The following is a 16351-nucleotide window of genomic DNA, read 5'->3' on the forward strand; positions in this document are numbered from 1 at the left end:
AATAGAAACTACAAAATACTTAAAATTAGAATTGGTACCAAAATAATAACAAGTAGTTAAGTTAAATAATGAACACACACACAGTCACCAGTGAATGACAATAACATAAACATATTCTGGACAAAGTACCAACCTAAAAATTATAAACTGACAGCTTCTTTAACATTTAAAAACTGTAAACCTGATATGTTAAAATTAAGCCTAGTAAAGGTCTAATATACTGTCACAAAAGGAAGTTTAAACAAATAAAACATATTAAAGTTGTATGAGAAAAATATTTAAGGTTACAAAGATAAAATTACAAAGTTAGGTAAAAGTAGTAGAGTATGACACCTGGTGACTGACCAAGATTTTAAACAATAAAGAGAGCATACAAAGCTTCTTATAAAAATGTGATTTTGCACAACTTTTAAAAAAACTAAATGACATATATTATAATAAGTAGAAAGATGACCATAAAGTTTAATTCTTAGTATAAACAAAAGTAGCAGTACAGTGTAAAAGTAGAAATTTAAAACAAGTTTTTAACCCTTTATTCGAAAAACTATTTTGTAACTTGATGCAAGTTTGTTTTATAATACCTGCATTTTTTTAATTTATGTTTTTTGTTTTTTGTGAAAAATGATTACATCAATTTTGATTTGAACTTAAAATTAACCTTCAGTGCCATAAATAAAACAAAACTAGGTTTCTCAATTCCTTCTTCAGAGATAAGTTAAAACAAATTATTTTACATTTTTGACTAAATCACTCACACAATTGGTAATCATTATATACATATATGACAATTTTAGTTGATTAACTCAACTTTACCCTTAATTTAAAACACTGGGTCCATCATAAACTGGGGAAAAGGTTTCAATTTATTTCTATATCTTTTTTTAAATCAAAATGTAGGCTTCTTTCTATTTCTATAGCTAGACTATGCTGTTATTGTACCTATTAGTAACTAACAAGTCTTTCCTTAATTGCTGTTTTTTTATATTTCTAAGGCCAAACACTATTTTTTCATATATGCAAAGGAATTTTAAATAATGCTTCTTTCTTTGTTCATAAGTTTGAACAGAACATTTCTTTATAATTTTTCTAGTTATCCAACCAGGTACCACCCATTGAACAGAATTTAACAACTTCTCCTCAAAAAGAGAAATCTAACTTTTAGCTTCATGAATAAGAGCTTATTACTTCTATGAATTAGGAGTTTAATAATATATTTTTGTTAATGAGTTCCCTCAAAAAAACTTATAATAAATACTAGAAACATGGTAATATCAAAAACTTCTTTATTTATGAATGTTTCAGAATTGTTTCAGATTCTATCATCAGCAATTAAACCTCATTAATTCACAGCTATTAAGAGAGATATTTTTGATACAACTAAAAGCTTAGACAGAAAACAAATTTAAACAATAATAGTATAACAGAATGTATGGTAAAGTGTTTGGCAGATACATGTTTAAAAACATAGTTAAGAAAAACATTATAAAGGAAAGATAAAATATACATAACAACCACTGCATCTTTAATTAAAAGTCTCAGTGAAATGTCAAAACACAAACAAATAAAAAACTGGAAATGATTAGATTAATGATTACATGGACAAGTTGGTGTTACTACTTAGTGTTGGATGATAACCGAAAATTGAAAAATTTTCTTTAATAAAGAGTTTGTAATTTTAAAGTTTAAGAAGTAGGAGGTGGCTGTTATTCTCATTAAGTAATAACTGTTATTGTAAATTGTATTGTTGTTTATATATTAAAACATATTTATATTGAAAAAGAAACTTGTGTATATCAATCTTGTTGGCAAGTATCATAAATTGGAAATATATCAGCATATATGTAACTACTAAATTTAAATTACAATTTAACTCAGTTTTAGGCTATCTGAAACTATAATACGTAACACTACTGATACATATTTTTATAGCATATATGTTTCATTACACATAGTTGGCAGTAATTATATCAAACAACAGTATCCAGATTTCAGTATACAGGGTCTAAGAGGCTTCCTTTCTGAATAGATGGAAAAACAAAGACACTGAAGACATAATTCCAACAGCAAATATATACATATATATATATGATTTGCCAATCTACCATCTTAATAAGGTTAGGATGAAATTAAAAAACAACCATAAAGCTACCAAGTAGGAAAGGTTATCACATATAAATAACATCTCCAGACATGTACCTACTGAAAAACACAAAGAAAATTTGCCACCTTAGGTGGTACAAGTTGGTAAAATATTTGGGTCTGGCCCATGAACTAAGATACTCCTCGTGAAATGATGAATTCATTGGCATGTGACCAACTTACAGGTGCCATACAAGAAGGATATGAGAATCATGCTGAAGCAAAGTAGAAATACATTTCTAACTCTTTCCATATCAGAGAGGTGCACTGCACCTAATTTGTAACCACCAAAGTAACCATGAGATTAGTCATACTATAACTTTTGATAATGTAGGTGTATGTTCATGAAATTTTAAAGAGTACCAGTAAACATCACAGGTCTTTTGTACACAGAAAAATCAGATTTTTTTTTTTGTTCAGTATTTTTGAATAAAACATTTTCTGTGAACATGTGGAATCAAACTTAAAGTGTTGACTCATCTGAGTGCAAATTGATTTTTTCATATTAAGATTGAAAATACTTTTCTTCATCTGAAAGTTGTCAAATTTCGTTTGCATTATCTCTAAAACCTAAATAAATTTCAAACAGTTTTTGTTTCATTAAAACTTTATATTTTATCTGTCATTTTCTTTACCCTAACTCTAAACAGGATTAGTCAATTTGACTGACCTCATTACCACCCACACAAAAATTAAATAAATATAAGTTACCCCTTTTTTTCTTTCTAGAATGACTTCAAATTGTAACAAAAAATTATATTTGCTTATCTTAAATAGCTTAAAGCTTGTAACAGTATACATCTATTTATTTTTTTATTTTATTTTATTGACCTTTGAACCATGTCTGACTAATAATTCCACCACACAAATTGCAAATCACTTGGCAAATGTACAGCTCACAATATTGTATCAAATTATGTAATGCTCAAGCTGCTCCCAAACGTAACTCATGAAGAATTTTATATATTTATTTTTTCATTATCTTACCTAATATAATCGAGTAAGTTTTCAGTTTTTTTACATTTTAGTTACTTTTATACTAATAAATAAAGATTACACATGAAAAATAAGAAATATAGGACTTACCTGGGTCCTCGTGATATTTGCTGTTGACTGCCAATGAAACTTAAACCTATTTTTTTCAATACCAATGGTACTACTACTATAAATAATAATTTATGTAATTAAATAATGCATCTAAGAACACAGAATAATAATGTGTAAAAAGCAAATGTCCTGTAACTATCATAATTATTCTGGCTTTCTAACTATGCAGTAAGAGCTGTTAAAAATTCATCTGAGCTCGTCAATGTGTTTCCTGTAAGAATAAAATTTTGAAATAGAAGAAAATACACATTTCTCTGTACAGAAAACAATGTAATTTAGTATGTCATTTGAAAGATTAAAACTTTAGCTTTCTATTGGTTAAAGATAATATAGCATTAAATATCAAAGAGAACTACTGGCAATTTGTGAAAGAGAGTATGTAACAAATGGGCAAGACAAGTGGGTCTGATATTATAGTTTACAGCTCCGTCAACAAGTAAAATTGAAGACTATAAAAATTATGCCTTGCCTAGTAATAACTATATTATAATGAGTAATTTACATTAAATATCATACTCCTCAGAGGAGTGGTAAATAAATTAGAGAAGAGGAGAGGTTGAGGATTTTTCAAAACCATTTCCTTATAAAATTAAGAACTTAAAAACATATTTATTAACTATGCTTTGATGTTAACTTTATTTATATACAGTGATACTAAAGTAGTTTAATTAAATTTCAAATGTAACTCTAAAAAAACATTGTGACATGTGCAGAAAAGAATACCCATAAGAAAAGAGCTAAAGGAAGCTCTGCAGTTAATGATGGAAATAGAACCCATTAAGGCTACAGATAAACAACTAAAGAATCATCTCAAAGTTATGTAACCATCAGATTAAGTAGTAATGAAACATCAACTCACACTGAAGAGCTAAAAGGATTAATTAGACAACTAGTTATACAGAATGGTGGAAATAAATAACAAAATATTAATGTTTCAAAGGACATATTGCCAAGAACTGCATTTAAAATCTTGCAGGCAAAATACACAAGAATGAGGTGATTATTACACATGTGGAAAACCTGGCCATTACAGCCAAGATTATAAGAAATCAACATCTGTTAGGCCAGCTAAAAGACAAAACCTCAAGAATGAATTTTCGACCCTAATCAGATCAAATGGACAACAAAAGGCTAACCAAACATTGGGAAACTGGAAATAGCTTAAGGGCCAAAGTTCAGCTGAAAGAAAATACATCTGCCCAAAATGAAATAAGATATTCATTGTTTAAGAAACCAGACCATGATTCCATGGGTTTATTAATGGGAAGCCTTGCAGTATAGTAAATAATTCTGGTTCTACAAGTACAATAGTTACACCCAATTTGGCAATGAAAAGTGATAAACTGCCTCCACATATGAAGAAAGAAGAGGGAGTGAGGTAAACAGCAAGTGCACATAAAGTTTCAGCATGAGGAAAGTTAAATGTTACTCTTACTGTAACAGACTTCTCTATGCCTCATGATGTGTGGGAAATTGGGAACTGACTTCATACAAAGTCATAAATGTGAGGTTACACTAGCTCCAAATAGCTTCACAATCTATGAGCAGGAAATCTTTCTGTACTACAATGCTTGAGTTTGGACTTCCTGTGACAACAAGGACAGCAATCATTGTACCACAGAGAAGTTAAGTATTCATACCAGAACTTGTTAAAAATAAATTTAAATCTAGTGACTGGAATGAAATAGAACCAATGGATTAATGGTTAGTAGAACTCTTGAGGACTTGAAGAATAAGAATGTCACCATGAATACAGAAAATGATTAGATTTGAGTCAAATCTTGATAAGACATTGCAAGATCTAAGACTGTATAGGTAGTATTTCCACACTAAAGAACATCAGACGTAGACACCTTTGATAAAAGACATAGGAAATCAGATATCAAATCCTTACATAAAGACAGCTTACCACCTCACAAGAGTTTTATGGCCAGACTTGCGGAGTGCTTACAACTAATCAGTGCCAGCAGTTACATATTTTGCTTGTGGAATACCACATGATACAGAAACAATTGTTATGGTGTGTACACCTTTTAAAAGCCAGAAAAGAAAGATTATGATAGATTAAAAGAGGTTTATTTAAATAGTGTTCCAACCACTAATGTGTTTGTTGTATCCTAGTCAGCCTGAAGAGCTTTTGACCAAGTGAAATGCATCGTTAGCAATGGATATGACAAATGTAGTGTGGATGAGATACTATTATTATACACTCTTGTAATTCTTGAAAATCCTTAAGGGACAAGATTAAGAATGTAGCGTTTAAAAATGTAATAAGCCTAATTTTATGTACAGTAATTCTTAATCTAATCAAAAACACCTTAGGTGTGAAAACAAAGTGTGGCCAAAAAAAGGATTGAGTGTGTGACTTAAAGGAAGGAAATCAAAACTGGTGGCCAAACGTATACACTTTTACCCACCGTCATGGCCCAAGTTAAACAAAAAATGCAGTCTGGCTAACTAATGAATGAATATTTGCTGTAAAATTTTTATCAATGCTATAAGACTAGCTACCAGTTTGGCAGCTAATTTTGATTTCATTCCTTAAGTCGCACACCCAATGCTATTTTTGGCCACACCTTATATTTCACACCTAAGGTGTTTTTGATTAGATATCATGACTTTTTCTTAATATACACCAACAAAACACAGCAAGTATGAAAGTGACACTTGAAAGTAACCCACACTAGCCTTGGGATCGCAATCCTATTATGCAAAACAGATCTTTACTTTACAGAACCAACCAGATTCTTTAAAATATACGGTGGTAGTTTTTCCTCTCTAAAACAGTGTTAATAGCTTCCTTTATAGTTACACCAAGGAATTTGGATTAACAGTTTCTTGTCATTATTCCCATGCAATTGGTACAGCCATATCAAGCATCATTATTTATGCTAATTGCTTAAGCTAACATCACATGATGCTAAATGCTCTTTAATTAGGATAATTTCATAAAATTTAGTAAATTTGTGCTGAAAAGCTGGCAATAAATAATCAATAATAACCATTCACCTGTATGCTTCTTTTGAAAACTTGAGCTAGAAACTGTTAATCTAGTTTGTTTGGCCTAACCAATATTTAGGTATCTGCACATCCTTTCACCTTATAATTTTGCTGCTCTAAGTCAGATATCTTTAATCTGAATGACAAAAAAACTAAAACAGTCCACTTTTACTCTTAAGTGAAGCTGTAGTAAAAAACGTTAGACTGATAGCTCACATGACTATCGTAGGTGTGTGCAAAACAATTTTTAAATTTGAGCAGTTTTTATTGAATAACTTTGCACATGTGGCTTATATTTACATCATATGAGACTCCTAACTGTACGTTGAAAAGATGATTCAGTGTACCAAATTTGAAACAAATCCATAAAAGTTAAGTATGTTTTTTCTAGCAAATAAAAGTTTCCGTACTTTTGGTGCAAAGAAAAAAATAGGAAGAAAATATATCCAAATTGGAGATGTTATATCTCAGGTAATTCTTAATGGATTGCCTTGAAATTTGATATGTGAAGTAAGAGTCCAGTAGAGCACATCCACTGAAAATATGTGACAGTTTGAATTACCACAGTCTAAGATACAGAAGGTGAAAAAATCGCTAAACTATCACTCCTGTTAATAACACACAGTGTGTCCTACAGCAGGTTGTTTTGGCCACACGACACCCTACCATGTGTCTTGATAGTAGGGATCGACAATAATTTCAAATAATTCATGTGCCAAAAAAACCACCCTATCGAATTCCTAAGCGAAAAACCAGCCATTCAAAGTATTGGTTACAATATATTATGCAAATATATATTAATATGTTTAAAAGGTCCCTAATATTTCCAATATAACAATTCGAAAATTTCTAAAACAGCAACTTTTTCATTTATTACCTACCTACATGATCACATCAGCAGGGCTAGCACCTAGATAGCTTGGACTATTGCAGCCATATTTTACCAAATGGCTGTGGTTCCCTCAGAAAATCACTAAAATCCACAGACACCATGGTCACTCTTTGGTACCCCTTTTGCCATCATGCCCTCACAATATAAATTTGTATTGCATACCACAAAAAAGAAAAAATCATTGAGGATTGCAAACACTGGTGTTACAACTTACAGAAACTACTTTGTTACAAATAATATATCATATAAATTGCATGTAGTGGATGGGGTGAAGTTTTGCTTTGATCGGCAGTAAAACATATGTGCAGTTTGTTGTGTCATACCATATTATAGTCTCTTAGTAGTAGCAAACAATACTAATTGGCACTCAAACAACCTGCAGAGCTTACAAAAAGATCCACAGCAACAGCAGTATGCGATGATCAAAGTCAGTAGACTGCAAGTACTCATTTCATTAAACATGCCGAGTTAAGAGGGAGAATGCTGTGAAACATTTTCTGTGGCAGCCAAGTGCAAGAAATTGTAACTTTTTTTCGTTCAGTAATAATACAGATTACATCCTAATTTTTAGCTGCAGCATAGTGGCTCATACAATTGCTCAGAGTTGTTTTTCAAGTACAAATTTTACCTCACAGCTCCATCTTTTAATCAATTTGAGACCTAATTACAGTTTATGACTCAGGAGGTCAAACCCTTTCGATTGATGTATTTGACCACACCAAAGGTCTCATAGATTAATTTGCTCTAAACCTGACTAAAAAAATTTCAATTTGAGGATAGACTGGTAGAGATCCTGATGAATAATATAACTGAATTGGGTATACCATACACCCCATGCTTAGTATTTCTGGCACACAAAAATATGGTTAATGAAATGGAAAAAAAGGTCTCGCAGATTAATTTAATCTAATCCTACCTAAAAGAATTAAATGCCATGGCTATTGAGAATTCCCTCTTATTTAAAAAATGAAAATAATAGGATATGTCAATAATTCAGCTCGATTAATTTTGTGTGAACCCACCAAAGGGTTAGACCTACTACATTAGCTAGCTAGGGTTAATGTTACTGAATTACAAATAGCAAGTTGCACAATGCAATGTGTGATGGCACATGATTTATAGGTTATGACCATGTGCTATATTGTAATGTAGGCCTAGTTTACTGTCTATCGGCACTACCCTAGGTTTGAAATTATGGGAAAAAATACAAAAATACTAGCAGTAACATTGTTTGGAAATATATTTTCAAAGCGCTGCTGTTCAGAGACCATGTAATTGATTTTCATCAATCTTGGTCAAGTAGTCAGACATGTTGGTGTTGAATTTTATTGGTAGAATTTAGGCCTTTAAACTTTTCCTTCTCCTAGGGATTCTTTCTGATCATTCTCAATGTTAGACAAAGTAATAAATGGATAGAAGTACCTAAAAGTTTATACAATACTTACATCAAAGATAATTTGGGGTCAAGAGGGGCAAACTCTAGAAATCTTATAAAGCACTTGTTCTCTTTATGTGTAAGTCTGATCTTTATCAAAGTTGGATAAATTAGTAAGTGGACAAAGATGCCTGAAATTTGTTAAGGTCACCTAAGGTCAAAACCTGGAAACCTTTAAAATGCTACTCCTCCCAGGGATTTTGTTTGATCCTTCTCAAAGTTAGACAAATTAATAAGTGGAGGGAGGTGCCTAAATGTTGTATATGATTTTCAGATCAAATATCATACGGGGTCAGAAGGGGGCAAAAACTAGGAATCTTATTAACCTTTAAGCTGATGTACTATTACTTTACAAGTCTCATTGGTTAAAGTTAATACTCACCTACCTGATAAACATAATCTGGAAGGATAGGCCAGCTTCCCAAGTCCACAATGAAAAAAACATTAATGCCATATTTACTAAACTAATTGGAAAACTGATTTCTATTCCATTAACATTAATGTGTACTGTGGCCTTAGTGCCCTCAAATGAATTTGTTTGGGGCCTTGTTGCCTTTGAAAATGAAAGAAAATCCAAGGCCAAATGGTCTTGGCTGGTCTGTGGGTATCTGCTTTTGACATCACAATAAAAATTCACATATATATATATATATATATATATAGGTACAATATAAATGATAAACATATCATACACATTACAGCAGGATCCTTACTACATTTTAAAATTCATAACTTTTTAATACTCTTTTACTAATGACTTATGACAAGTGTAATTGTAAGTCCTGATTATGTTAATCCTGATGAAACTGGATGATATGGCCGTACAATCCCTACTGCAAGAAAAGATAAGCTCCAAAGTTAAAGAGTTGCTGGGATGGGCCATATGTTGCACTAAAAAGAATTAATTAAGTGGTCCACAGGATAAAGACAGAGAGAGACAATTCGTTGTGATTGTTTTTGGAATAATTTCAATGAGAGAATGGCTAACTGGGTAAGTACAAAGAAAACTTGTCAGTGGGACCTCAACCAATTATAGAGCCAGTGACAACAAGGGACAAGATGCCATCCCATTTTTATGTCACTGGTCCCAGAAGAGAAAAACCATAAAAAAAAAGGCCTGGTAAATGGACTATTTAGTGTAGTGTTTTATTTCTCTATTAGAATTGTTGAAGGTACTTCACAATCTAGGGAGGGAGCAGTGTTGTAAACTATATTTTCTGTGTTGTAATTTATTTGCTAGTTAGAATGAGCTAGGGTTTTTGATAATTCATGTAGGTTCAGGTTAGTCCTAGAACCCTCTAAAACAATGGTGTATCATAAAAGATGATGTTCAGATACAAAATGAGTTAGTTGAGACAGGAAGTACAGTTACTGAAAGATAATACTCAAGAAAATAGCATAAGAATCAGTCAGTGTGTTTTCATTACAGCCATGAAATTGTAAGCTAATTATTGTATGTTAATCGTAGAACTGTAGTTAGAAAGGTTTAAACATCATTTGTTATGAAGGCCAGCAACAATTCACAACAGTTTTCAACTTCAGGTTTACAGAAACATTAAAGGAGGAAATAATACAATTAGTTCTTATAGCATGCATTGAACGAAGAACTTCCCAATGAAAGAATTATGTGCAACAATATGCTGTACAAAAAATAACTAATCAAAGTTTAAGTATTAATTTCCTGATATTAATGTAGCTATCACTTACATATATAATTAACTCCTGAAACCACATTTAATGCTGGATATGTTATTTTTCTTAGGATGTAGGCCCACAATTTGCATACTACTGATTTAGAAACTTTCTTCAAGTGATAAACCTATCTCTGTCATTTCAATGGCTATCATTTGATGCCATGAATGTTCACTCACATCTCCACTCCAGAGGTGCGATTTTAAAATGGTTAACAATGCAGTGAAAGTACTTATTTACTGATAATTATACACACATGATACTCAGTGATATGTTCTGCTTCATGACAGTATTAGAGTACTTACACATTCTTTTCTAACTAGAATCTCACTTTAACTCTTTCCATACAGGCACCCTTTTCTGTGCATGTCCCAAGATTTTACTGGGTTACATTCAAAATTTAATTAAACAAATTTTATTATCATGGTATACGAATAAACGTGGTATCTAAACATAATAATATTTGATTTATTAGCTACAAGTTTTAAGTTCTTAAATTCTGATTTTTTTTGCCTAAAAAAGACATAATATTTACTGAAAGCTCGTGAAATTTAATGAAAATACATAAAATGTATTTAAAGTTATAGTATGGAAACTCAAAAGGTCAATTTTTGGGGTGACAAACATGCCAAACTGACTGAGCTTCTAATGAAAGTTAATGAGAAACAACTGTTTTTGTTATTTTTATTGGCACATGAAGAATATTTTCAATAATTAAATCAAAACCGTTTAACTGTCTGGTGAGACCTAAAAATATTATGAACTATTTGAGTGATTACAACTGCTTAATGCCTGTTTACTTCACCTTGAATCACATACGGACATACCTTGACAAAAGGGGAAAAACTGTCCATGAGCCAATCACTTCTGGCCAATCGTGGGCAGTCATATGGATTACAGGTGGATGCTATATAATTTAAAAACAAAAGAATGATATTCAGCAAACTTTTTATATAAAACAATAACATAACTTTGGGCAGATACTATAGAGCTTTTGTAAATGTTCAACTTACATGACCTAAAAAATATAATTAGACAACTTAACCAACACAAGAATTCAGTCTGGTCATAAGTAATTTTTATATCTAACTATGTTAAACTTCTTACTTTTATTAATTTATGCAGTTGTTTCTCAAAAACAAAACAATTTCCCTGATTATTGCAATTATTCATTTAGCTTATTTAAATATCAAAACCTATTCAAGTCCAAAACTGCATTTACAAAAAAGTACATTAAAAACTAAGTTCAATCATAATTCTTTTGAAACAAATGAAAAATAGGACTTGATTTTAGAATTTATTTTAAAATGCTATTTTCTACCTCTTTATGTTAACTTTAAATATCTGACCAAATCAAGCCCAGATTGGTGATAAGCCTAAAATACGTAATATCCTGAAAATTTTCAAATTTACTAAAAACATACTAGAATGATAGATGTAGATTAGAGCTTCCATTCTATGAAGAAAAAATGTAATTAACATTTTTTTCTGGGAAGATCTTGAACATTTTTTGTCCTTCTCTTGACCAATATTTTTCATTTCAGAAAAAGAAAGGTAGGAAAACCTACAAATCGGGACAAAGGGAGGCACAAATGAGAGGGGGACGAGGCATTTAGGCATGAGAAAGCTATTAGATAAAGGAAACAGTATAAAACCTAATAACTAGCAAGAAAAGACAAAATAAAACCATGAATCATGGGTCAGAAAGTGAGAAAATGAAAAATAATAATGAACACAGGCAAAAAGAGATCCAGAAATCTGGAAAGACTGAAATGTTAAGGTCATTTCACAAATAGTAAAGTATGCCCAAAGCAAATCAGGTGAAGGTCATAGACTAACAGATCTGAGAAAAGGAAATTTGGCTGACAAGACAGGAGTAGGAGGCCCATTAAGCACGTAGTAGCCTACAACACATTGAACAATGGCTGCAATGACCCTGACAAGTTAATGAGCCTCTAAAATTCACAGCAGAAATACAACATAAGTGAGAAAATTGTCCCATACTAAGGTATAAGTATAAATCACAAGAATTCATGATAAAAAATTAAAGCTTTTGAAAAGAAAAGCTAAAGAAAACAAAAATCAAAGTTTCATTAACAATTAATGATTCAATAAATTGAACACAGGTGAGAAAGTTATACAAGTCTGTACAGTACAATACTTAGGAGAAATGAAGACTCACAAATGCTAATTCATAGGGTTAGTTAGTGTGTATGGAGGTGTATCATCCTCCTATTGGTAAAGGGCTTTTCTCACATAATGACATCATCACGCAATGGTGCAGTTTACATAAAATAATTTGCCTCAAGGTTAGTGGCATACAAATCTCTTTGGCAGATGCGCTGTGAAAGATGGTTAATCTGTTTTAAGAAACGAGTTATCATCTCAGAATTCTGAAGTAAAGAAATTGGAGCTCAGACACATCACATGGCACTAAAAATAAAGACTGGGTATTTATAAAATTTTTTTTTTGAATTAGGACTGACTTAATATGCATGTACAAAGACAGCTTACCCTCACAGAGGTTTCGTAGCCACTCAGACTGACTGGCAGCTTTCATCTCTGTTGGTCAACTAGTTTTAGAAAAAGTATCTGACTGATATTTACCAATTAAATGAAATGCTGAGTTGATTGCTTTTTTACATCCTATTTTTTGTTAAAATGTAGAAACGGAATATTAAAAGTAAGGAAACATCAGAAATACGACTTTCATGTTTCCTATTTCTTGCAACAGCAAAGTGAAAAGGTTTTTCAAATGCAATAATTGTAGTGAGTGTGGATGTAACTTTGATAAAGTATCCAATGAAAGAGTTATCAAGGAAAAGAGGGCGAAGAGTTTCCACAAAAGAATTTAAAGAAAACAAAAAAAGGTAAGAAGAAAATTACTATTCTTCCTTCTACAAAAGCAAAAGATGCCATTTTCTTGAATCTTTATGATGGTGAAAATTCAGAAGTTGTATAAAAATCAGTTTCAAATTGTGTGCTGCTTTTGAACTATTTAGACCCTACAATCATTGAAAGTAACACAGGTTAGTACTGCCTCCCTCATCTAGGATTATACATCAGATCAATTGATGTTAAAATATACATCTCATGAAATAAAAATTACTTTAATAAAGTTGACTTGATCAAGAGGGACGGAAGGAGACCTTCTTTTCCCTATATTCTTTGCAAGACTTATTTCAAGTTATTTTCAGTAATTTTAATCCTCTCACCATGGGTAGGTCAATGTGCAAATGTCACAATGTTTTAGAGTTATATTAAAAATTTAATTAAACTATTTTATTATTCTTGTATATGTGTAAATGTGGCATCAAAACATAGTTAATGATTCAAATTTCAATATTATATAAGTTTTAAGTTCTTAATTTTATAAAAAAAATATTTACAAAAATCCTCAATCTCTCCTACTATGAAAATTGTGACATTTGTTCTCTAGATCATCTTGCTCCTCTAATTTACTTATCAGTCCTCTGAAAAGTATGGAATTTAATGTAAATTATTCATTATAATATAGAAATATTACTAAGACCATGTCTAATTTTCATATCCTTCAACCTTAATCATTTATGGAGTCATAAACTAGAAAATAAAACTCACTTATCACGCTCACCTGTAACATCCTCTTTTCACAAATTGCCAATAGTTCTCTATGAAATTTTATGCTATATTATCTATAACCAATAGAAACCCAAGGTTTAATCTATCAAATGGCATACTGTATTATGTTGTTTTCAGTAAAAAGAATTGTCTATTATTATTATAAAAGTAACTAAAATGAAAAAAATTAGAAAGATATTAGGTTAGATAAGAGTAGATTAGGTAAGATAAAAAAAAAAGATAAATTTTCATTAGATACACTCACGAGCTACTCACAAGTAGCTCATGTGTTACGTAATTTGATATGGTAATATGAGCTACATGTTCGCCAAGTGACTTACAACTTGTGTGGCAGGATTATTAATTAGAAACGGGTCAAAGGGCAATAAAACAATAAAATTAAGTATAAACAGATATATACTGTTATGAGCTTCAAGCAATTTGAGATAAACAACTGTAATCCCCAGTTACAATTTGCAGTCATTCTAGAAAGAAAAACCGCTAATTTAAATTTATTTCCTAATTTTTATGGTGTTTAAAAGGTTGGTCAAAATGACTGCCTTCATATAGAATTAAAAAAAAAAAACATAAAATTTAAAATTTTTCTAGAAAAAAAAAAACAACAAAAAAAAGTTTAATATTCTTTTAGAAGGTTTTATAAACTGTGCAAATGAAATTTGGCAATTTTCAGATGCAGAAAGTATTTTTAATCTTACCATGAAAATTACTTTACATTCAGGGACAAATTTTGAGTAAAAATACTTAATTTAAAAATCTTATTGTGTGCACTCAGAACATTAAACAATTTATCTTCATACATTCAGGGACAAATTTTTAGTAAAAATATTTAACTTAAAAATCTGAATTTTGTACACAATAAAACTTGTAATGGTTACTGAAAGCTTGTCAAAGTTCATGAAGATACATAAAACATTAGACACAATACCTAGAAATTGAAAGACAGACATTATTTGTAAGCCTACAAATTAAAAATAAGTACAAAATTTAAAAATACAGTAATGTAGAATTTTTGTGAAAGTAAGGCAAAGGATTTATTAGGAATAGTTACGTACAATAATATATGAAACTATACGTTTATCATCAAAGTGTTGTATGTACACCTTAGATTTGAAGTTAACTCAATATCTTCTGGATTTATGAATTAAAAGTAAGCTGTGCATTACTGGAAGGATTACTTATAATATTTTATTTTGTACCTTGTATAACGGTTTGACCAGTCGAAGAATAACCAAGCAAGATAAAGTGCTTGTAAAGCATTATTTTAGAAACTCAATTAATAACAAAATATGTAAAGTTCAATTAAAACATTATTATTTCATACTTAATTATCAAAATTTGATAGTGCAATATGAAAGTGAAAGAAAATTATCTTCAAAAGTATGTAAATTATTATTTATAATGCATTTTATTTAATATGAATTAGTACTTTTACCTGTATACTCTTGTACTATAATACCGTGAAGAAGTTTATAATCAATTAAATCTTATAATGTTTCAAAATCATATATTTTATGACACTCCACACATAAGCAAACAATAGAATAAAAACTCCCACCATGTTGTTGTTCTGAGCCTGTTTCAGCAGATCTTTGTTTCTTTGCTCTGCCAAGCTGGCATGGTATTTGTTTGGTTGACTTAATATGACAAATACCATACGTCCTAAGCTTGCTGGTGGAAAAAAATATGATAAAAAATTTTAACCTGTACTAACAACTGAAAAATAATTTATATATATAGTATAAAACTGATCTTCAATGCCTTCACAGAAATACTGTTTATACTGAAACAGATAGGTTTAAGTGAAAAAGGAAAAGAATGATGTACTAACTGCAGATAAAAGTTTTTTCTATTAATGATATAATAATACAATATCCATTACGCATTCAGTCTAAGTGAAAGTTAAATTGCATGAAGAAAAAACATAAAGAGCTTTTAACTAACATATTAGTTTGAACCTTGGCTATCTTTTTTTTTAAATAAAATAAAAATATCTTCAACTGTGATAGCCAAAATAATGAATGATTCCTTTAATGGATTATATCTATCCCTGTGAAAATGTATAAATTATACAAGTTTTACAACTATCACACAATTAGAGTCAATTTATCTTCAAAGTGGATCTGCATGTAATGTATCATATTCTCACATCCTGAGCAAAGGATGGTGAGGAGAACAAGAGATACCTGCTTTTCATTTCCCTGAGATTCAACTGCCACCCCAGGTACCTGATTCAATGAATGATGGTGAGAAACAATCTACATGCAAAGGAGGTAATTCACACTTTTTTTGGAAACAATAAATTTGACTTGCTTGTACTGACCACCATAGGTCGTAAAATATGTTAACAAGTTACCTGTTATGCCTTCAAATTTCAACCTGGCAATGAAAATCACCCAGTAAAACCTCACAAGTCCATAAAAGTTGGACAGAAATTATGATAAAAGTTGCATACCAAAAGTCAGGTA

General features: G+C 30.7%; 1 protein-coding gene across 1 annotated transcript in view; it reads right to left on the reverse strand.

The window, feature by feature from the left end:
* Positions 1–16351, reverse strand: part of LOC106466163 (beta-1,3-glucosyltransferase-like) — a gene marked incomplete at its 3' end in the record, with an annotated part of 63206 nt that overhangs the window by 30827 nt on the left and 16028 nt on the right. Inside the window, exons 3-4 of the mRNA XM_013926406.2 lie at positions 15442–15554; positions 11093–11172 (exon numbers count right to left, since the gene is read on the reverse strand). Coding sequence (XP_013781860.2) covers positions 11093–11172; positions 15442–15554 — 193 coding nt within the window. The remainder of the gene's footprint in view (positions 1–11092; positions 11173–15441; positions 15555–16351) is intronic.

This window comes from Limulus polyphemus, unplaced genomic scaffold (assembly GCF_000517525.1).
Source record: "Limulus polyphemus unplaced genomic scaffold, Limulus_polyphemus-2.1.2 Scaffold2173, whole genome shotgun sequence".
Classification (NCBI taxonomy): Eukaryota; Metazoa; Arthropoda; class Merostomata; order Xiphosura; family Limulidae; genus Limulus; species Limulus polyphemus.